Below are 24,541 nucleotides of genomic sequence, written 5' to 3' on the forward strand. Positions count from 1 at the left end.
ACATTAATTTTTCTAAAAGTCTGATGGTATTTTCTTGTCTTCCTTTTTATACAGAAACGCAACTTCAACACCTTTCAGCTGAATGAGAGATGTTTCAGTAATAAATGACTAGCTACACAAATAACATATCATGTCACTATACTCAGAAGAACAGTTCTTGATTAACTATGCTGATATTTTCTCATAACTTTTTTTTTTGTTACTTTAAAGTTTTAAGGTGGACATATCCACATTACTGAAGCTATTTGTAATGGCTGATGTGGGATATTCCATAGCAGCATCTACTGAACCCAACAACCCCATCATTTTGATAACTGAGCTATTTTGATTCACGTCATTCTTCTATATTCAAATTTCAGCAGCTTTGGAAAGTTGCAGCTATGGCCTTGTTAGTAAAAATTTGATCCCATTGTTAACAATATTCTCATATAAGATCCAAATGATACACGTAGTTTTTAATAAGCAATTGTTATAAAACAATTACGTGTTGCGTCATAGGCATTTATGCCATTATATTTGGATAAATATGAACCATGGACCTTGCCGTTGGTGGGGAGGCTTGCGTGCCTCAGCGATACAGATAGCCGTACCGTAGGTGCAACCACAACGGAAGGGTATCTTTTGAGAGGCCAGACAAATGTGTGGTTCCTGAAGAGGGGCAGCAGCCTTTTCAGTAGTTGCAGGGGCAACAGTCTGGATGATTGACTGATCTGGCCTTGTAACACTAACCAAAACGGCCTTGCTGTGCTGGTACTGCGAACGGTTGAAAGCAAGGGGAAACTACAGCCGTAATTTTTCCCGAGGGCATGCAGCTTTACTGTATGGTTAATGATGATGGCGTCCTCTTGGGTAAAATGTTCCAGAGGTAGAATAGTCCCCCATTCAGATCTCCGGGCGGGGACTACTCAAGAGGACGTCGTTATCAGGAGAAAGAAAACTGGCGTTCTACAGATCAGAGCATGGAATGTCAGATTCCTTAATCGGGCAGGTAGGTTAGAAAATCTAAAAAGGGAATTTGATAGGTTAAAGTTAGATATAGTGGGAATTAGTGAAGTTCGGTTGCAGGAGGAACAAGACTTTCGGTCAGGCGAATACAGGGTTATAAATACAAAGTCAAATAGGGGTAACGCAGGAGTAGGTTTAATAATGAATAAAAATATAGGAATGTGGGTAAGCTACTACAAACAGCATAGTGAACACATTACTGTGGCCAAGATAGACATGAAGCCCACGCCTACTACAGTAGTACAAGTTTATATGCCAACCAGCTCTGCTGACGACGAAGAAATTGAAGAAATGTATGATGAAATAAAAGAAATTATTCAGATAGTGAAGGCAGACGAAAATTTAATAGTCATGGGTGACTGGAATTCGGTAGTAGGAAAAGGGAAAGAAGGAAACGTAGTAGGTGAATACGGATTGAGGGTAAGAAATGAAAGAGGAAGCTGCCTGGTAGAATTTTGCACAGAGCACAACTTAATCATAGCTAACACTTGGTCCAAGAATCATAAAAGAAGGCTGTATACATGGAAGAAGCCTGGAGATACTAACAGGTTTCAGATAGATTATATAATGGTAAGACAGAGATTTAGGAACCAGGTTTTAAATTGTAAGACATTTCCAGGGGCAGATGTGGACTCTGGCCACAATCTACTGGTTATGAACTGTAGATTAAAACTGAAGAAACTCCAAAAAGGTGGGAATTTGAGGAGATGGGACCTGAATAAATTGAAAGAAACAGAGGTTGTACAGAGTTTCAGGGAGAGCATAAGGGAACAATTGACAGGAATGGGGGAAAGAAATACAGTAGAAGAAGAATGGGTAGCTTTGACGGATGAAATAGTGAAGGCAGCAGAGGACCAAATAGGTAAAAAGACGAGGGCTAGTAGAAACCCTTGGGTAACAGAAGAAATATTGAATTTAATTGATGAAAGGAGAAAGTATAAAAATGCAGTAAATGAAGCAGGCAAAAAGGAATACAAAAACCTCAAAAATGAGATCAACAGGAAGCGCAAAATGGCTAAGCAGGGATGGCTAGAGGACAAATGTAAGGATGTAGAGGCTTATCTCACTAGGGGTAAGATAGATACTGCCTACGGGAAAATTAAAGAGACCTTTGGAGAAAAGAGAACCACTTGTATGAATATCAAGAGCTCAGATGGAAATCCAGTTCTAAGCAAAGAAGGAAAAGCAGAAAGGTGGAAGGAGTATATAGAGGGCCTATACAAGGGCGATGTACTTGAGGACAATATTATGGAAATGGAAGAGGATGTGGACGAAGATGAAATGGGAGATACGATACTGTATGAAGAATTTGACAGAGCACTGAAAGACTTGAGTCGAAACAAGACCCCGGGAGTAGACAACATTCCATTAGAACTACTGACAGCCTTAGGAGAGCTAGTCCTGACAAAACTCTACCATACGGTGAGCAAGATGTATGAGACAGGCGAAATACCCTCAGACTTCAAGAAGAATATAATAATTCCAATCCCAAAGAAAGCAGGTGTTGACAGATGTGAAAATTACTGAACTATCAGTTTAATAAGTCACGGATGCAAAATACTAATGCGGATCCTTTACAGAAGAATGGAAAAACTAGTAGAAGCCAACCTCGAGGAAGATCAGTTTGGATTTCATAGAAATATTGGAACACGTGAGGCAATACTGACCCTACGACTTATCTTAGAAGCTAGATTAAGGAAAGGCAAACCTATGTTTCTAGCATTTGTAGACTTAGAGAAAGTTTTTGACAATGTTGACTGGAATACTCTCTTTCAAATTCTGAAGGTGGCAGGGGTAAAATACAGGGAGCGAAAGCCTATTTACAATTTGTATAGAAACCAAATAGCAGTTATAAGAGTTGAGGGACATGAAAGGGAAGCAGTGGTTGGGAAGGGAGTGAGACAGGGTTGTAGCCTCTCCCCAATGTTATTCAATCTGTATATTGAGCCAGCAGTGAAGAAAACAAAAGAAAAATTCGGAGTAGGTATTAAAATCCATGGAAAAGAAATAAAAACTTTGAGGTTCGCCGATGACATTGTAATTCTGTCAGAGACAGCAAAGGACTTGGAAGAGCAGTTGAACGGAATGGATAGTGTCTTGAAAGGAGGATATAACATGAACATCAACAAAAGCAAAACGAGGATAATGGAATGTAGTCGAATTAAGTCGGGAGATGCTGAGGGTATTAGATTAGGAAATGAGACACTTAAAGTAGTAAAGGAGTTTTGCTATTTGGGGAGCAAAATAACTGATGATGGTCGAAGTAGAGAGGATATTAAATGTAGATTGGCAATGGCAAGGAAAGTGTTTCTGAAGAAGAGAAATTTGTTAACTTCGAGTATAGATTTAAATGTCAGGAAGTCGTTTCGGGAAGTATTTGTATGGAGTGTAGCCATGTATGGAAGTGAAACATGGACAATAAATAGTTTAGACAAGAAGAGAATAGAAGCTTTTGAAATGTGGTGCTACAGAAGAATGCTGAAGATTGGTTGGGTAGATCATATAACTAATGAGGAGGTATTGAATAGGATTGGGGAGAAGACAAGTTTGTGGCACAACTTGACTAGAAGAAGGGATCGATTGGTAGGACATGGTCTGAGGCATCAAGGGATCACCAATTTAGTATTGGAGGGCAGCGTTGGGGGTAAAAATCGTAGAGGGAGACCAAGAGATGAATACACCAAGCAGATTCAGAAGGATGTAGGTTGCAGTAGGTACTGGGAGATGAAGAAGCTTGCACAGGATAGAGTAGCATGGAGAGCTGCATCAAACCAGTCTCAGGACTGAAGACCACAACAACAACATTTGGATAAATGGCAGAATTGTTCGTAAATATTGAATCTTTTTGTTTTACATATTGATTTTGGTCACAGTGTGACCATCTCCAGTGCAAACCATATGAACCTTGTAGGTCCATATCATAATAACACAACAATTTCCATGGGGTTTAACATGTACTGTGGTGATTACTTCCAACAGATAACTTCACTTTTACTGCATATAATAATTTCAAATTACAAGTGACCCCAGCAGTTAACAATGAAACATGTTGTTGGGCTGAGAAAAAGACTCTTGTTTTGTGCTTTTGGAAAACATTGTTGGTATACCTGAATCAATCACACTAGGGAGAATGCATTAATTTAATGAAAACAATATGAGGAATCTAATTTGTCACAGTGGAATCAAAACAGAGAAGCTATTAAAACTTGCACTCCAGAACTCCAAGGATCTTAACTGTTAAACATGTATTTTTTACATTTGAGCATTTGTCCACATAGAGTAACTGTCATTTAAATTTGCTCACTTGAATATGCCCAAATCAACTTATATTAGTAATCAAAATATTTCAATTAAAATTATAACTTTTGGTTCTGTATTTTTATTATTTTAACAAAACATGAGACGCGTACTAAAGCTTAGCAGTCTACATAATGTGCTTTAAAAGAGTTTCGGAACAATGTTACAAATACTTTAATATATAAATGAAAATCCTATGTCTGTCAAAACTCATGCTGTTTTTAGTTTTTAATCCCATCAGGTGGCACAGGGAAGTCACTTTTGGTGGGTGTGGTGTCAGACTTACCTGTCAATGTGTTGTGTGTAATAGAACTGCTGGAGAGGAATGACATGTTGGTACCAGTTAATATGGACAATTTTGGTGCCAAAGAGGTGAAGTTGACAAGGACATTAGTAACAAATTTGGACAGTCCACATGAGGATGATTGTTGCACAGAGGTTGTGAACCACGGGCAACCACAGGCTGCTGCTAAAACTAAATTATGAAAGAAGGCAGAGCATTTAAATTAAGTACAAAGAGTGTGAATGGAGAAGTTGTTGCTGGAGTTTGAAGACTTGTTTTCCTCTGGCTCCATTGCCAGTGACCCACTTTACACAGCATTGAGTTAAGATGATAATTGAAGTACCAATGTATTAGAAACCTTATCAGGTACATCAATAATTACACTGATTATGGAGCAATTCATCAACCAACAATTAGATAATGGGATAATAGAAGAGAGCACTTATCCATTGTGGTTTTGATTAAGAAGTTTATGGTCTGTTCTAAGAAGTAAAAGTTCTGTTGTGACTGCCATTATGTTAATAGTAAGTCAGTGATGGATGCCTACCCTATACCCAACATCACAGAAACTACTGGTAACTTGGGTCAGAGCCAGTATTTCTCTACCATAGATTTAAGGAATGGGTGCCCCAGTGGGAGGTGGTTCGAAAGGACCAACTGATAACAGCATTCTGGTTACCATGCAGTCAGTAGCGAAGGATGCCTTTTGGCTGAAGTATGCTCAGACTGAAACATTTCACCAATTGCCGGATGGAGTACTCAGGGGATTGAGGCCTGACAATTATCTAGTCTACCTGGATGATACAACTGTGTTCTTGAAAAACGTGGAGGAACATAGGCAACGACTGAGGGAAGTACATAAGAGGTTGTGAGCTAGGCATCTGACATGAAGCAAGGAACACTACCATTTTGCTTCAGAACAAGTAGGTTACTTACAGCATGTAATTAGCAAAGATGAGATGAAAACAGATACAAGACTTATATGAGTGGTACGAGATTACCCAGTTCCTCAGTCAGGTAAGGAGGTACAATCGTTTTTGGGATTCTCAAATTACTTAGAAAACGTCTAAGGGGATTTATTAAACAATGGAAAAAAATCCAAGGGGATTTACTGACATAGCATGACACTTACACATCTGTTGAAGAAAGGGGTAAAATTTGTTTGGACAGATGATTGTCAGGCTGTGTTTGAAGGTTGAAGAAATTTTAACGTCAAGTAAAGGTTTAGTTTTTTCCAAATTTTCAAAAGGAATTTATATTATCGTGTCATGCATCTAACCACACTTTGAGTTGTTTCCTGAACCAAGAGGTCAATGTTGGGGATCATCTTGCAGCTTAACCTGTCGGCACATAAACCAAGCATTCAAATGTTGAGCATGTCAAGTTTCTGAACATGCAGAGCAGTGTTTAGCATATCAGATATCCTGAATGTGCATTTGAAATAGACCAATGAGATGGAAGAACGTCACCTGCATCACATAACACCATCTCTATTCAGAAGTCGTGAGACGCTGTATTGGCTTTCAGTTGAAGCCGATATGTACATGTGCTGTTTGTAAGCACAAAAAATTGAGGATCTCTTGGAAACACATCGCTAATTATACAATTATCTGTAAGAAAATGATGGGAATTATTGGAGGTTTCATACTATGAAATTATGCCACATTATGGTACATTGAGGATCCATCTAAAACACATTGTTCCTGGTACAGTTCGTTCTAATTAAATGTCAGTTAATAACATATCTATTAGTAAAGCTTTCAGGAGACAGTAAGGTGCAAAGTAACGTCGTAACTCACTCATGGCCAGTGTAGCGTAATGAGTAGGGAAGCAGATTTGTAAGGTTACAGTTGATGTTGTCAGTTCACATCTCACTGGATTGAAACATTTTTTTATTAACCTTCATATTTGCTAATAAATTCTAATACTTCCTCATTAGTTTAATGGAAGTATATTCTATAATATTCACTCTTATTTGAATATGAGTGAGCTCTTTCTGAGGAGGGAATTTGTTTGATTGGCTTTATCTACAAGACTGCTTGCTTTACTTGCAGTAAGATATTTTGCACTTTCTTGTTTCAAGTTTTTTATTTCACATCTTGTGAAGACTCTGTCACTGAATAGGAACTGTGAAGAATGAACAAAGAGTTTTACTAAAAAGGGAGAATGATGAAATAATTTTTATCTTACATGGAGAACTGTAAATTTGTATTGGACTGTTTGATATGGAACATTTATAAGCTGATGTCCTTAGTGATTGGACACGTTGCTTTCCTTTCAGGTTTACAACATGTTCAGGGATACTGAAATTTTTATTTGCATATATTACAGACAGAACAACATGATTGTCATATGGACAAGGGAGAAAATGTGTGTTTTACTACAGCTAATATAGGAATTTTACACCTGTTCATTTCATAAATAGTGTGAACTGCAAGCCAGATATAGGCAACAACCACTACTGAAGCACACTGTGATATTGTATACCACGTTGAGGCGGACATACAGTGTGCATGAGGTGCATTGTTTCAGAGCATATAGCAGTACATTGAACTTGGCATGCTGAGCGTCGATGTTCAAAGGCATGTCCATACGCCAACTGCTTTATGCACCACTTTATGCATTGAGACAACATTAAAGACCAGAGAAAAACTATTCTATTTTGGAAAAAGAGATGTTTAGCCTTATGTATGAAGTCACATATTGTCCATGTTACTTGCATGGAAAGAAATTTAAATTAGTGATTGATTGTGCTGCTCTGAAATGGTTACTGGGGTTAAAGGACCCATGCAGCAGATTAACAAAATGAATGTTAAGATTCTGTGAGTTCGATTATGAAGTAGTGCATACGACAGGGAAGAAACACGGAAATGCAGAGGCTTTGAGCAGGAAGGTAATGGTAGTACAAATAGTGGTCATGGCCTTGCTAAATGGCAAGCAGCACTGAATTCTGACAATGACTGCAAGCTATACAAGATGCTACCTCAGTTCAGAATGTGTGACAGTTTGTTACATAAGGTAATTAGGTTAGAGCCATGGATTGTGGTGTCAGGTAGGTTGAAGGAGGCAGTACTGAGAGAGATGCATGATCACATACTGTGTGGTCATGGAGGGTGCATAGCAACAAATTAAAGGGTGGCTGAAAGGTATTGGTGGAATGGAAGAAAAGGAAACATGGAACAGTATGTGAGAAATTCTGTGCAATGTGCACACCACATGGACTTTAATCATAAATGAATACTATTACAGAGACTACCAGAAACGTCAACAAGTTGTTTGAATTGACTGCGGGTGAATGTGTTAGAATCACTTAATCCGGGAGGGAATCATCTTTTGTTAACAATAATAGGTCACTTTTCGCAGTGTGTGGAGACAACTGCTATGTTGAACCAGCAAGCAGCTAAGGTCGAACAAGTAATGGTTGCCAGTTACATCCTTCAGTGTGGTGTGGTGGAGATGATGATTACAGATCAAGGGACAAATTTTATGATGAACTTAGTACAAGTTTTATATCACTTGTTATGTGTAAAGGAACTGAGAACTAGTCCACTTCACTCACACACAAATGGCAGAATGGAATCAGTGTACTGATTAGTCAGAAGGATGTTAAATTACTATGTACATGCTCATCATAATGAATGGGAACCAAATCTCTCATTTGTCATGGCAGTGTCTGAAGGTCGACACTAATATGGGATCATCACATGATGTGGTGTATGACAGGAAAATGCCACCACCATTTGGCTTGATTAAGGAAGAAGAGACAAGGGCCATTAGTCGGTCCATAATTTTGCTAGAATAGTGAGAGAAGTATGGAAACAGGTGGAGAAAGCATTGGGAGGCAGAAGGTAGAAGTGAAACACATGTGGAGTTTACTACATTATAGGGCAGGGCAGTAGGTAATGTTATCTCACATATATATGTCAAAGGGTAAGACTAAGAAATTTATCATAAGGCACCTGGGACCTCACCAAGTGACTGAGACAACAAAACCAGTCAACATTAGGCTGCAGCTGCCATTGAGGTTGATAACAGTGCATGCTGGACACCTGTGGGTTCTGAGGCACTCCAGTTTCAGTCTCAGAAATGTTAGAACCAAAGCCAGAGAAGGACATAAAGAGGAGGAAACAGAGGAGTGGACATGAAAAATGGATGGATTGATGGATCCATGTACGAGGTGCCCTACACACTTAGGCGGAGGAAGGGAAAGAGGCTTTTGTTGTGTTTATTGATAACTATTTAGGATATTACGTGCAGGTTGCCAGATTGCAATACATTATCGGTAAGCAGTAAGTTTTGTGTTAGAGTAAGAATTCTTTTAATTTTCTTCATATGGAAGTGCTGGCTGGTGCCAGCAGTTCTTTTTGAGAGGGGAGGGAGGATGATAGTATGATAGTAATCTGTGTCCTCAGGTTGTTGTACACCGAGGGCAAGGATGGAAAGGAGCAGAGCAAAGTGAAAGGGAGGGGGGGGGGGCTGCAGCAGGGGACGGGGGGGGGGGGGCTGCAGCAGCTCAAGGGAGAACTTCTTACAACCAAACAAGATAATGTGATGGTCGCTAGCCATCAACGGAAGTTAATTTTAGTTTTTAATTCGTGGGAGGTTAGGAATGAAGGGAGGAGGCTAGAGGACATGTTTTCTGGGTTTCAACAGAGAACCAAGACCAATAGTGTGCTTGGAAAAGTTTCCAGGAAATGTGAGAAGTCTATTAAGTCTTACGAATGACAATGGGAGCAGATGTAGCAAGCAGCACAAGTTGTGCCGCATTCACTACGTTGACAGAGGAGGGATTGGATAAATGCTAGAAGGAGAATTTTGAAGACAGCATTCAGAACACAGATGCCCCTGACATCAGGGAGTTGAATGGGACTGTAGAGGTGGTGAAGAATTTGCAGAGGATACCAAGTTGGTGGTGGAGTGGAGTACCATGCAGATAGTAAGCTTGGAGAGCAAAGTGTTGATCAATACACATATGCCATGGAAACTAATGAGTGAGATGATGAAACATGAGAAGGCAGCAAAGAATACTGTAAATCAAGATCTGGGAATCATGCAAGCATGGGTGGATTGTGTCAGATGCAAGAGTCACCATGAGAAGGCTGTTACAAATGCTATATACAACAATGTGGTTGTAGTGGCATGCTGCTACAAGCAGTAAAGGCTCATAGAGGCAAGGGAGTGGAGCTAAGAGGTAGTGGATTGTGGTTCAGGTGTTAATAATAATAATTAATGTTAACCTTTTGCTCCATCGATCACCCTAAATTTGCTGCTGCATACCGAAGACAAGATATTTAATAACATCTTTGGATGTTAGTAATTACTAATACACCTGTAATTATGGACATCACTTTAGTTTTTTATTAACATCAATAATAATTAATGATTAAATGATTCTGAATGATTGTGCTCTGTATAGAGGGAAAAGGAGGGTTGATCCTACAATTACTCTCCACATTTACGGCGACTAAAATGTCCGTGATTTTTATAGTTCATCACTCAAAGATATTATAGCACGGATTATGGACCATTACTATACATCGATACGGTCATTCAAACTTCATTCACTTTTACCTTCACAAACCTCAGTGTGCAGTCCTGCTCTTATATTCAATTTAACATCCCTTTGTACAGTCCACAGATCCGATTATCAGTTATTCGGCATGTAACAGAATTTAATACTGATCGCTACTTTTTCTCATGCACACAAATTTTCAGATATTCTTAGTCCATGGCCTTACAGAAAAGGTCTGTCCCGTAAAAATTAACTATAGCCAATTTTCTTCCAGTTTAACAAAAGTGTCCTGATCCCTTCCATAGCATATCACATGGAAATGCCCGCTGTATCGCATGCCACAGCTACATAGACTTATTCAGAGTGCAGAAAACAAGACACGAGAGCTAACAATACTCACACTTGGTTTATACAGTAGGATTTAGACACAAAAGTAGCCACATTAAACCCACTTTGATTTCCCTGAAGCACTACTTTGTTACAAGTATTATTCTGTTGAGAGATTATATATAAATAATTTTAATTACAACTTTTTCAATGCTATTAATTATTACCAATATTATCAATCACCTCTCCTCTATATGAAAATAAGCCTGATAATATTGTTCTTAAGTAAAAGAGTAGTTATAAGGGGGTAAGTCAATTATAATCCGCAATTTAGTTATATTTTTGTTTATTTTGGTGGTACTGTCGTTTTACATTGATGACACATGCTTTGTTTATTTGTTGTTATATCTTTTCAATTTTCAACCTGCTAGGTTAGTTTCATTATCGCTGCTGTGTTGTTAGTCATGGCTGCTCCGCTGTCTATTTGCACCAAAAAACAGCAACATTCAGTGATCCATTTTTTGCAGTCGGAAAGTGTATCGAAGACTTTTGGTACAGTATGGGAACAGTGTTTTGTCACAATGGAGTGTCTGCGAATGGACAGAAAAATTCCAAAATGATCACACAAGTGTTACGCACGATGAAGGAGCCAGACGACCGTTTACCGCCACAAATGAAGAAACCATTGAGCATTCATGTGAAATGATTCTCTTAGAAAGACGATTAACAACTGACAAAGTGGCTCATTGTCTGCAAATTAGCCATGGTTCTGCCTGCGAAATTATCCACAACAGACCTGGGTTTCATAAAGTTTGTGCAAGATGAATCCCAAAACAACTCAGACAGTTGCATAAACAAATGCACTTGGACATCTGCAAAAAACATTTGGATTGCTATGGTAACAAAGGGGACAACTTCTTAGACAGGATCATTGCTGGTGACGAAACATGGATCCACCATTACGAGATGGAGAATAAAAGGCAGAGTATGGAATGGAAACATCCAAATTCGCTGTGCAAGAAAAAGTTCAAGACCCATCGTCCGCAGGAAAACTGATGCTTACAGTTTTTTGGGACCCACAAGGTCCAGTACTGGAACATTATGGGGAAAGGAGCACAACAATAAACAGTCGACATTACAGTGAGATGCTTACTGTCAGGCTACAGCCTGCACTTCGAAGCAAACGACGAGGATTGCTGTCAAAAGGTGTTGTGTTGTTGCATGACAATGCCCATCTGCATACTGGTGCCCACACTGCTGAAATGCTCCAGAAACTCAAATTTGAAGTATTGGATCATCCTCCATCCAATATTGCCCCTTGTGACTATCAGTTGTTTGGTGCACTCAAACAGGCATTAAGGGGCCATCGATTTGCCTCAGTCGAAGCAGTGAAAGAAGCGGTCCATTCCTGGCCCGTACCTCAACTGAGAACCTTCTTTTATGAGGGCATCAGGAAGCTTTTACAATGATGAACCAAGTGCGTTTCAACGACTATATCGAAAAATGATGTTCTTGTAAGTTTCCTATTTGATTACAATAAAATTTTATAACTACGTAGCAGATAATAATTGACTTACCCTTGTACATAACAGGTTCAACCTTCCATCTACCAGCCACAGTCGCAGTAACTACAAAATTGCGTGCAACACATTCACAGTTGTACTAGCTAGATGAACCACTAGAGGCACTCCCAAAGCAGAATCTAACCTCCCTAAATAATACACTGAAACCATACCTAATCAATTCCTTGAACCAAGTAACAGCTACACAAGTTGGATGGATTTCAGTGGAGCAATTGATGCAGCAGTATAGAGAAGGGCAACAGAGTGTGACCATGACTTTGAGTTCACAATACCTAGCACTGCTGTGCACAGCTTTCATCTATCTTAAGAAGAGAGCTAACCTTCAACTGAATCCACTGGTCATGCAAATTCCAGTATACTGGATCTGTACAGCATGAAAATGAGTATATGCAGAATTCTGTAGCACTTATGAATATTGGTGATAGATGTACTCTTTCTAGTTGAAGAGGATATAAGGGCAAGGAACAAGCCCTGAGAGTATGCAGAGACAATTACCAAGAGTATATGATTAGTGTAACGAAAAAGTATAAGGCATGATGTGATGTGTGTTCCAAGGGAGTTAATGAACTATTAAGTGGCATAGTAATAAGTAATTTAGTTGCGTAAGAGAAAGTCTTGTTAATAAACTTAGCATATTAGATGTTGTCTCTAAACTTTGTGGGTTAAGCTGCCAGATATTTTTGTGGTGAAAACTTGTTCTGAAAACTTGGTGTGATATTCACTGGACTCAGTAATCTATGTTGCAGATTAGTCTCAAGTGGTGACCTGGGTGGCCGAGTCTTCTGAGGGAGAAGGCTAGTGTAGGACCACTACTATTTTATGGGCAAGTTTGTGGATATATGGTGATGAAGTATTGAAGCAACTGCTGGCATATGGTGAGCGTGGGGTGTTGGTATTCTGATAAAAATAAGGGAGCCCAGCTTGGCTTTGTGAAACTTGCCATGGTTCTTGCAGTATAGGGAAAAGATTTCTCAAATGGTTCAAATGGCTCTGAGCACTATGCGACTTAACTTCTCAGGTCATCAGTCACCTATAACTTAGAACTAATTAAACCTAACTAACCTAAGTACATCGCACACATCCATGCCTGAGGCAGGATTCGAACCTGCGACCGTAGCGGTCGCTCGGTTCCAGACTGTAGCGCCTAGAACCGCACGGCCACTCCAGCCGGCCAAAGATTTCTCACAGGACAGATTTCAGTAGTGTTGTTAAAAATGTGACTAGAAGTGCAGGAATTGCATAACAGGTGTGGTGCTACGCCACATAAATACTTGTCATTTTGGTGCCAGATTCATTCACAGCCCAGCAGTGCTATCAGAATATGGGGACAATGTGGTGCCACCAGCAGCAATCATGAGTTCGGGTCTCTGATGCAGTACTTGCCTCCTGCAATAAGCCCACCTTATAGATAGTGCCATGGTGTAACAGGGCCATGCCAGGCCCATTCCATCATCAAGTGGTACTCCTGTCCAGGGGGTAGGGGTTGGTATACTGGGTATGACAGCTGCCTTCTGCCATTATGGAGTGGACTCTTCCACACCACATGCCACTGGTAGAGGTGGTGCAATCATTCTCCACTGTCCTGGCTAATGGTGCAGGAATACTGTGAATAGTCACTAGACATAGAACTTTCCACGGCAGAAAACTATGCTGAACCACAGATGTGAGAATAAAATCTCACTGTTTCCTAAATGCAGACACAGTATTTATGCACAAATTAAATAAGGTATTGATGACAAATGATTAAGTTGAAAGTGAACATTTAAGACACTGACCTGTCAGTGCCTGAATTCCATGACAAACCTCAGCTGACACTTTTAATAATTATTTCAACTGATGTCCTTTTGATGGGGAGTGTTGTGGAATGGACCTAGTTAGTGTTTGCTTGGCCAGTATATATTCGGCAATGCCCACTCTGGTGATTCATTATTTTCATGGCACTGTTACACTATACGATTGATTGCATCAATATTGTACTTAAAAAGGGGTTTAGTGTATTCATGCCAACTGCTGTCCCCATTTCAGTGTTGTGAATAATTGCAGCATCTATAAACTGAGACAGTTACATTAACAATTCTGGTTTCATAGGGCTAATGCAATTACACATGTGGCAGTGCGGTCTCCAAATAATTACAGTTAAGCCAGTCACAAGAACTTGCATGTCTGAACAGAGTACATGAACAGAGCTTGAAGACCAGACCAGTAATCACACACACTCACACATTAATTATGTGGGAAACTGCCCGAAAACACAGTCTCAAACCTATCTACCAAATATACTGAGTTAAATTATTTTTAATGTACAACATGTATTATCTGGAAATATAAATGCATCAATTTGCCTCTAAAAAATCGTATACACATGAAGAATTTCATTAACACATGCAAATTAATTATGTTTCATCATGAGTGAGTTATGTCAGAGTCATGATTGGGCCCTGCATACCAGCCTGAGAAACTGTGTTTAATTCTTTATCCACAATAAGAAAATAAAGAACCCTATGTGTTGCTTGAAAATGAAGTATTCCCAGTTCCATAAATGTTGGTTGTACACAATACATCATTGTATGTTATTCCAAAGGAATCTGTTTTTGCAGGGGACAAAGTACTAAGAATGTCGTGGCTCCTTGGGCGTCAACAACTCAGTGAGCATCTAGAAAGAAGTTAGAGAACTCACAGGCATAGTCCTTCTCGCCATAGCTGCGTTTGCTGGCGGCGGTGCTGCTGGAGTCTGGAGAGGCAGCAAGGCGTGCCACATCAAAGCGATCTTCATCAGCCATCGCGAAGACCTTCTCCATCTCCTCATCCAGGTCGGCAACTGCTGCGTCCGCACCACGGCCATCGTGCTGCAACAAACGGACAACAGATCAGTCAGCTTACAAATGAATGCAATGTATCTCCCCACTGATCACCTCCAATTCTGTTCCAACTGCAGTATGTGTGCAAAATCATGTCTATTACCTGAAGAAAAAAGTGACCTTCACATTCTTTGTCAACATAGAGAATTTTTTCTAGTATCCCATAAATCTTACTCCAAATTTCTCGTTAACTATGAGCATGCATCACACTGATCAGACAATCAAAATACACAAACACTTACTCTGTCAAGTCGTATTGCTGTGACCAGTTGCTTGTATCAGAGTAACAGCCATTTACAGAGCATACAACAGCTAGAGACATCTGGATTAACATGTAGGAAATTTTAATGTGAGAGAAGTTGGCTTTTAAGTATTTACCAAGCTCTACCGATTCAGAAGGATGTAGGTTGCAGCAGGTACTGGGAGATGAAGAAGCTTGCACAGGATAGAGTAGCATGGAGAGCTGCATCAAACCAGTCTCAGGACTGAAGACCACAACAACAACAACCGACAACTTCTAGCTGTGTGCCGAAGTCTATATTACCTGGTGGAAAATACTTTCCTTCTCTGGGAACATGGTCACCACGTACAGATGAACATGATCTCTTTGCAAGAAATAGGCTACTTGTCACACTGTCAGTCAATAACATCATTTATATAGATTAATGATACCCCTACTCCACAGTGCCACAAAAACAATTAATTTGACCAAACTGTTGTCAGTGTCATCCTGTGTCCATACAAGGACGGTTGAGATGTGTTTCTACTCCATTGTTTTTGTCGCCAGCCACGCCAACGTGCATTCGTATCATGAAGCAGAGAATATGATTCATTAAAGAAGACTACAGATTTTCAGTCAGCAACGCTTTAGTTTTGTTGCTGCCAAATAATTTATTTTCCATTAACACACAGTCTTTAACATGAGTGCAGACATTGTCAATCTGCTTATGAGACTCATACGTAGCAGAGTTTACGACTATTGCGGTGGACAGAAGTCAAGTGACACTCTGGGTTATTTCGAAGTCAAGCTGTTCCACTGAGATACATGAGCTGCCCTTGATGAACCAGTGTAATCGACATTCACTTCCGATGTCCGTTACATTTGAGGTTTCCCCTGTTCTTAGACGGTTTATTGATAATGGTACGCACAAACTTTGCCATTCATGTTGCAAGAAAGCCAGAGATCATTCCCAGTGGCACTTAATAAATTTCTCCCTTTTATCAAAGTGTCAATGTGCAAAACTGATTGACAGCTAGACAGTTCCCTTGGATATGTGTATTGTTGTGCAGTTTCTTTGATGTACGTCATGAGTTATACGCCGTAAGCCGTGCCTCTAGGATGCTATCCTAATAATGTAAGCCGGTAGTTCCTTTTAACAAGAAAACATTTACACGAGTTTATGGTATTGGTCAGTCTTGTATTGCGTCTGTTGTTCATTATTGCAACGAAGAATTTTTTATATAGCAATTTTGTAGTAGCCGATGTTAGATATTCATGACTGTACACCACCAAAAAACGGTAAATAAAACTATTGGTCCTTCTGGTGTCGTCAGCTGGACCAAATGCGGCGAAGACAGCAGCGACTCTAAGCGGCCAACACGTAAAAAAAAAAATTACATCAATTTAGAAGAGGTATTTAGTCATTTCCTCATCTTCCTTTTACTCATGCCACACCTACCCTTCCTCGCACTCTTCTTCTGTTCAAGAAGGGGAACCACGCACATACTCTAAAGTTATTATGACCAAAAACTGCTGTACCCTCTAGATGTTTACGATCAGATTTAAGTTGTGGTAGCGACCGTGGCTTGTTCATTATAATAGTACCTAACAAAGACACGTGAGTTTTCGTTAACGTTTCACATGACACCGACGTCAACCAATTGCCGACAATAATATTTACACTGAAGCCTACAATGGAAACAAGAAGCTTTAGGGCACCACTGATAGGAACAGACTGTGAATAACATGTACACCAAAATCATTCGGGGCACTCGTAAAGAAAGTATGTGACTTAAACAAGCACATTTTTTATGTTGCATTTCGGCGTTTACGACTTTTTTTCCTGACGTGTAATAAAAATTTTAGTTTAAATCTCATAATTAAATGAACAAAAATCGTGAGATGCTGACAGAACGCTCCTATCATCACCGTCTGACATAACTAATACCGTAATACATAGTTTCATGTAGGTCTTTCGTTTTATTAAACCCTTTCGTTTAATAAGATAGGCGTGGTTCCTTGAATGGTGCTCTTATCATTCTATGGAACAATATAGCATCGACATGTAACCTCATCAAAAACAAACGATTCACATACTTCCAGTTTCAATGATGATAGCAACACTTTTAAGTCCAGGAAGATGAACAATACTACATCCAGCTAGAGTACATGGCACACACATTTCATATGGTATCGAAATAACTCTTTCCCAGAGAAAATTTGTTTGGCTATTAATTTTTATCTTCTTTGCTTTTGATAAATCAGTCTGTGCACTCGTCAGACTCGCATTCATGTGAACTGGTTCATTTAAATTAGCATCACTTTCATCGTCCGAATCGAAAAATCCTTTTGATTTATGTACCTCTGAAGCCTTACATGCGGTTCACGCTGTTACGTTATTGCTGTAATGTACACAGGTATCCTTATTCTATGATATACCGTAAGAACAATAACCAATCGCGGCTTTTAGAAAAAAATATAGGAATACACTTACACGGTGAGGTGAGAGTGCTAAATCTTGTTCTGTTACAGTTTTGAGTATCAATAATGTATTCCACTTCACTCAACAGTACTACAACAATTCTACCATTACAGTCTCAATGTATTCTTTGGTATAGTTTATTAAGTATGAAAAGAAAGTGCATGGGATCACAGACTCTACTATAGCACGGTTCATAATTGGAAATCACCGTTTATGAATACTTAAAGCTTACGGATGATAAACTATGAATAAAAGAAATATAGGATCAAATTGTTGTCACAGAATTAAACTCAAAATTGACTATAACAGTAATTCGTTATCTTGAGATGGTTAATGATATCACCTAAACAACAGATGTACACTGACGTGACAAAGGTCGGGGGATAATAATATACACATATATAGATGGCGGGAGTATCGCGTACACAAGGTGTAAAACGGCAGTACACTGCCCGAGCTATCATCTGTTATCAGGTGATTCCTGTGAAAAGGATTCCGACGCAAAATATGGTCGCACGACGGGAATTAACATACTTTAAATACGGAATGGTAGTTGGAGCTAGATGCGCTCTCTTTCTTTCGGGACACAGCTCTGTCGCTACCGGCGAGAGTCATAAACTGGGTTGTGACTTGTTCCTCCTCTTTTTAAAATGAAGAAGAAGAAGAAGAGCAAGCGAGTCCTACAACTTTGTAACGTAGCAAACTTATGTTCAGGAAGTCTCCTCGGCTTTGCGTGAGTACCAGGCGGTGGCATGGCTTCTTCCTTAGTTATTATTGAAAGCTGATGTTCGATAACTCGCTTAATAGTGCTTGGGAGTATATGCAAGAGGACAAAAGAAACAGCGCGAGTTTATTTTGCACTCCTGTTAATCTTTAAATGAAATATCAGCGAGGGTAATATATTTACCTGTGTTCGAGGTCGTGCGAAACTTGAAAAAAACCCTGGTCGGATCTACCAAGTTAACACAAGAGTCTCTTCCGTTAAACCTGTGCGCGGCAGGATTTTCCCGACGTTCTGACGTAAAATTTAATAGTGCCTCTTTTTGTGGCGATAAGGGAAATTAACACATATCAAAAATATTCGGTTGTAAGAAGAACTGCAAGCTCATTGCGAAGACAAACGTGTTCACATCAGCTTCAGAAATTTCCGTTTATTGATATCGTCTATGAGTTTTAAACAGTGCTGCTGGTTTGCAGAAGTGACTTATTCCCTGCACTAGCTATGATTACTGTGTTATTTGAGAATAAATAGTTTACTTTCGAAATGTGTGTTTTACTCTTCAAGTTACAGCCTTGCTGAGAAGTGGTATCTAACAATATCGTGGCTGCTGTATGTACACGTTGTTAACTGATTAACAGGGGAAATGAGTACTAACTAGTTCTTGAGTTGATAAGAGAAACCGTGACAAAAGGTCTGTTTACTGGTTTGATGGACAAGAATCTTCAAGTAGCGAGATTATAAGATAAGATGAACGCGAAGGTATAATCAAGAAAACATTTTTCAAAAGGACAGCCGAGTGGCAAGCAGATCCGAACCCTATACAGTTTTACAAATGACAAAACAATCCGATGTACTAGCACAGTAAGGAAAGCGGTAATTCTCCTACTTAAATGGGCTGTGTTACTAGCTTAGTACACTTCGTAATACTGGATAAAATGAAATTGTTCCTCTTGTGTTTATAGTGAATTCGAATTTGTTTGACAACCTCAAGCTTTTATAATAAATAACATTGTTGACCAGCTATACTTATAAAGGTGACCATATGTAGCTTCTCGTCCGATGTAGAAGAAGCCCACAAGATTTTAAAAAGCGTTGGTATAAGAATAAAAAAAATGAACGATTAAATGTTGCTTCATCAGGATTTAGAAGCTATTCTGGAGCCGTCAGCTGAATAAATATTGTTAACTGGCTCTAGACCTTAGGGGGCATATATATCGATCAACAAAAACAGCAGGGCTGAAATCTATTCTAGAGTCGATTTCGCGAAACAAAGGAGAAACGCAGGTCCAGTCATCGGCCTTTAATGGAACCCATTCTGTGTAAACGCGAATTCATTAACTTTCTCGACAGCAAATCAAACGAATGGATTGTCTTTGCCTCTCTGTACCAGGCAGCTAACGAATATCATGCACGCGTAACCGCGTTTCGTTGAAACGTCCATAGACGAGCGGAAAAAAAATCTGTACAACAAAAACATCGCACATATACAGCTTCGGTTAGTTAAAATAAAAACACCATCAAGCGGGTAAGATGTTTTTACGCAAATATGGGCATTAGAGGCAGATCTATAGGAATCTACCACTTAACTTGGAATCCAAACAATTGTGCAACTTGAAAATTCTCATGAACATAAAGCATGACAGGTTAACTTCGGTTATGCATCACGAAACATCGTAGAACAAACTGGATACCGAGTCTGAAAGACTGAATTTATAGTCCGTCACTTCCGCGCGGAGGGAATGACGGGTCAGGAACTCCCAACCGACGCACTGGACTGAAGAGAACTGTTTGTTAAAACAGTGTCCTGCTGCGTGAAGAAGTCCGTTAAGTGTCTGCTACACATCCGCGTCCGATAGGAATCACCGACCCATCGAGGTCTTTTATAAGCGACCTAAGGCGTGATAATCTCATCGGGGAGAGATTACAACTATAGGACGAGTGCTCGAGTCTCTCATTTGAGCTGGCATAACTTCTGCCTTACATTTGCGATAGGACGCGTATATTATCATGAACATTCTTCATTTTTCAATGGATGTCTACCGGTATTTGTCCTTCAGCAACCAAGAAAAGAATAACAGCACGTTGGTCCTGTTTGGACGCATTTGGTAATAGTTCACGTTTCCGCATTGCCGGCCGAAGTGGCCGTGCGGTTAAAGGCGCTGCAGTCTGGAACCGCAAGACCGCTACGGTCGCAGGTTCGAATCCTGCCTCGGGCATGGATGTTTGTGATGTCCTTAGGTTAGTTAGGTTTAACTAGTTCTAAGTTCTAGCGGACTAATGACTTCAGCAGTTGAGTCCCATAGTGCTCCGAGCCATTTGAACCATTTTTTGTTTCCGCATTTACCGCACGTATGCAGGAAAGACAAGAATGCCGCAAAAATTCCTTTCTTACGTGTCGGTGCTTGTGTACTCGAATCGTAATCGCGCTACGTTGCATATACGCTATAGTCACGCCCTCAACCGGAAGCTTTTTGATCGCCCCTTACATTTACTGGAAGTAGCGAAAACATATTTTCTCATTTAGCGGACGTTCATTACCCTACACCAGCTCCAGGATGTCCATTAAACAGAAGAATATCATCGAATGATGTTAAAAGAAAAGTGGAAGATTTGGCTGACATGTCTCAAAAAGCTTGTTTGTAAAGAAGTAGGTAACAATCAGAAACGAAGAACACATTGACTATGAAGGATGTAAAGAGTACACAGAACAATACTACTCACGTTCATTTAAACAGTATCATTATGCTCGTTCAGTCGCCCCTGTAGTGCAGGGATAGTCAACGTATTTCTCTCACCGCCTACTTTTGTATCTGTGTTAGTAGCAAAAGTCTTCTAACAGCCCACCGGTTCCTCAATAATGGTGATTTGTAAAACAGATACGTCATTTTACTTTACAAAATTTAAAAATCATATAATAATAAGTTAAAACATATAATACTAATTACTTACCAAATACTTTATGTCAAAATTTTATGAAAATCTAACGAAAATGTTTTTAAAACCCCTACTGTCTACTGCCCACCATAAAAGTTGGAACGCTCAACTGTGGGCGGTAGGAACCAGGTTAACTCTGGTGTAACAGCTAGTTACGAACTATAACAGAGAACTCTAGAACTATAGCATTTCTATCAAGAACTCTGAAACAAATGTATATTTTGGGGTAGTTGGGTACCAACCTCACCCGAATGCTTAGCCCCAGCCTAAGGCGCCACCAGCAAAAGTGAAGCTATGAATTGTTCCTTGAGGTCAGTCGGTAGCAGCATTTCTCGGAGAAACCAAGGTTCCATTTTCGAGTCCCCCTCCGGCACACAGTATTATCTGTCAGTATGTTTCAGTTTAGTGTATCGTTCAACGTGATGGCTGGGCGTCAATCAAACAGCTTGGATGACAGATACGGTTACGTCACTTGGACCAAATGCCACTGCGCAAACTTTCATTTGCGTATTGTGTCTTGCCATCAGTGCAACATGCTAGTAATGCCTCAGATGCAAGTCTCTGGTAGACAGATACTGTCCTGACCACTTTGGCAGCAGTCAAGTGCGCTACGTCCCCTTGCGCAGTGCCCGTTCGAAATACTTCTTAGTCGTACTTGTAATTCGAATACAGACAAATCGTTCTGCGATCTAAGAGGAAACATTTCAAAGATATGAAATAGCCATTTACATTTTTTTTAGAAAAATGAAGTTTTAGGGTTGAGTCTCTCCTTAACGCGTCAGAAATGCAACTCCTCTTGTCGGTATTATCAGAATGGTAGCAAATAAAAAATAAATAAAATATCGGAATGCGCGCCAGAGGTGATCGTACTCAGTGGCAACCCATACCACGCTTTTAGGCATTCGCGAACTGAAGTGTTCCGCATTCGTTCTGACTTAGTAAATCTACCTATTCATACTACTAAAACACTGTACAGTGAATGGTGGGGAGTATATTAGCAATATTATCGATATTCTGTCCTACTCCGCTCTCATAATGACTGTCGGTAGGCACCCTAATTTCTCTTATTACCATGATTCTACGCGAGACTGGCTATGGTGGGAACGTCATGGACAACCGCCTCCGTAGCTGAGTGGTCAGTGCGGTTGACTGGCATGCGGAGGAGACGGGTTCGATTTCCCGGTACTGCCAGGGATTTTTTCCGTAATGGGAGCGCTGGACCGCGATGTACTCGGCCTCATAATGTCAACTGAGGGGCTATTTGACCTAGTAGTAGCAGCAGCTCCAGGTCACGAAAACTGACAACGGCCGGGAGGGCGGTGGGCCTGTGGACGGAGTTCGTATTACCAGCGTAATGGGTGTCCAGTGTCATTCGAATACGGTTTCTCTAAAGTTACGTAACAGGGGTTCGCTATGACTACGTGGTTTTCCTTGCAAGTATTCTCGTGTAAGTTCTGCGAGTATTTATGTTAAATTTTCGTACTTGCTATATCAACGCGTAACAGTCATAGCAAAGCGTCTCTGAATTCGATCGACATTTGTTGTCACGCCTGTCTGATAAGGCACTGCGACGATATAGTTGAATTTGCCGCACTAGCGTCTTGTATGCCTTTTATTTTACAGATACGTTGCATTTTCTCGCAACCCTTCCAACAAATTTGTCTTCCATTCGCCTTACCTCACACTGATTTTACACGACCACCCATTTCATATCACTTCTTACTGCTACTCCAAAATATTTATACGACGTGACGTGTTCAAGAAGTTCTTGTAATCAGATACTATCCGCTTCTTTCCCTTTGTTATGGAAATTACGTTACATTTATCCATATTTAAAGAGAGCTGTCATTCATTACACCAAGTGAACATTCTGCCCAAGTCTTTCTGCAATTCGTTACGATCCTACTTTCCTACGTAAGCCGGCCGGTGTGGCCGAGCGGTTCTAGGCACTTCAGTCTTGAACCGCGCGACCGCTCCGGTCGCAGGTTCGAATCCTGCCTTGGGCATGGATGTGTGTGATGTCCTTAGGTTAGTTAGGTTTAAGTAGTCCTAAGTTCTAGGGGACTGATGACCCCAGATGTTAGAAAAGGGGAAAGGCAGCGATGGGATGGAAGGAAGCTAATTCAGCACTCATGTAACCAAGGCGGGTTGCATAACGGCGCTCCGACAGGCGCTGACCCACTGGGCAGGTGCTGTGGAAGTTGAGATTTGTCCTCGTTGCATGGAGTCCTGTCAGATGCCGAATAGTGAGCATTCTTCAGTACCACGTGCTCACTGCAGACAGTACGCTTCCTGGACTTTAAATAATATCACGTCTGTCTGTTTTTCCTATTTTGTCGGAAGGAGTTCTGTAGGTGCACAAGACTACGAGGAATCAGCCTAGCACCTTTCTGCCTCCACAGTATCATCTTCAGTCTGTAATCAGTTGGCTTATTTCGTTTCATATGTCAACAAAGGAATAACGCACTTAAAAGCAGTCGAAAAATCAGGAAACGCATCAATTCTAAACTGATTATCAAATCTGAGCCACTTGCAGAGAGAAATTACACATAAAGCCATTCAGAACATTAAACATTAAGGTCAAATACAGGCGAATTCTTCCAAAAATATTGCATGGGGTACCGTAATTCCAGGCTAGGCAATTGCTTATTTTTTTCTACTGTAACATCGTAGTCAGTCTTTGCCTACAAAACGGTACTAACAGCTTTACTACACTCATACAAGCACCATCATTATAGAAGAAACAGTCGCAATTAATATCAAGGAAGAAAACCTTTGTGGCTTATTCCATCAAATTAATTTTTATGTTGTGTTTATATACAGGATGTTTCAAAATAAATACACCGGTTTTAAGGCTTGGTAGCATTTATTACATTAAACTTATAATTATAAATAACACATCAAATGAAAGAGCAACTCAAACAGATTTGTTTGTATACCCTTGCGCAAACGGAAGAATATGGAACGACCAAGAATGAATAAAAAACATCTCGAACGAGTGAGAGTCTATCACGTGTAATCCCAACAAATCAGTTCGTCCTTGTCGTTCGCAGTTGTTACAAGCTCTAAAACATACATACTACGGTTTACGTGGCAGCTTCGCAAATGAAATTTTGCTGCATGAGATGAAGATTTCCTGGATCATGTCGTCTTCAGGAGTGAACTGAAATTTCACCTAAATGGAAATGTGAACACACGTAATGTGTGTATCTGGGGGTAATCAAATGCCCACGAGATGGTACAGTTACAACGAGACTCCTCTCGACTTTTTCGGTGAAGCAACTGTAACTGGTGTTTCTGAGCAGCAAAATGGTGCGCC

At 40.1% G+C, this 24,541-nt stretch overlaps 1 protein-coding gene across 2 annotated transcripts in view; it reads right to left on the reverse strand.

Annotated features, from left to right (window-relative positions):
• Positions 1-24,541, reverse strand: part of LOC124612475 (band 3 anion transport protein) — an 860,143-nt gene that overhangs the window by 202,330 nt on the left and 633,272 nt on the right. For both annotated transcript variants that reach the window (XM_047140708.1, XM_047140709.1), the window contains one exon: positions 14,685-14,853. In XM_047140708.1, coding sequence (XP_046996664.1) covers positions 14,685-14,853 — 169 coding nt within the window. The remainder of the gene's footprint in view (positions 1-14,684; positions 14,854-24,541) is intronic.

The sequence above is a fragment of the Schistocerca americana genome, chromosome 4 (assembly GCF_021461395.2).
Source record: "Schistocerca americana isolate TAMUIC-IGC-003095 chromosome 4, iqSchAmer2.1, whole genome shotgun sequence".
Taxonomy (NCBI): Eukaryota; Metazoa; Arthropoda; class Insecta; order Orthoptera; family Acrididae; genus Schistocerca; species Schistocerca americana.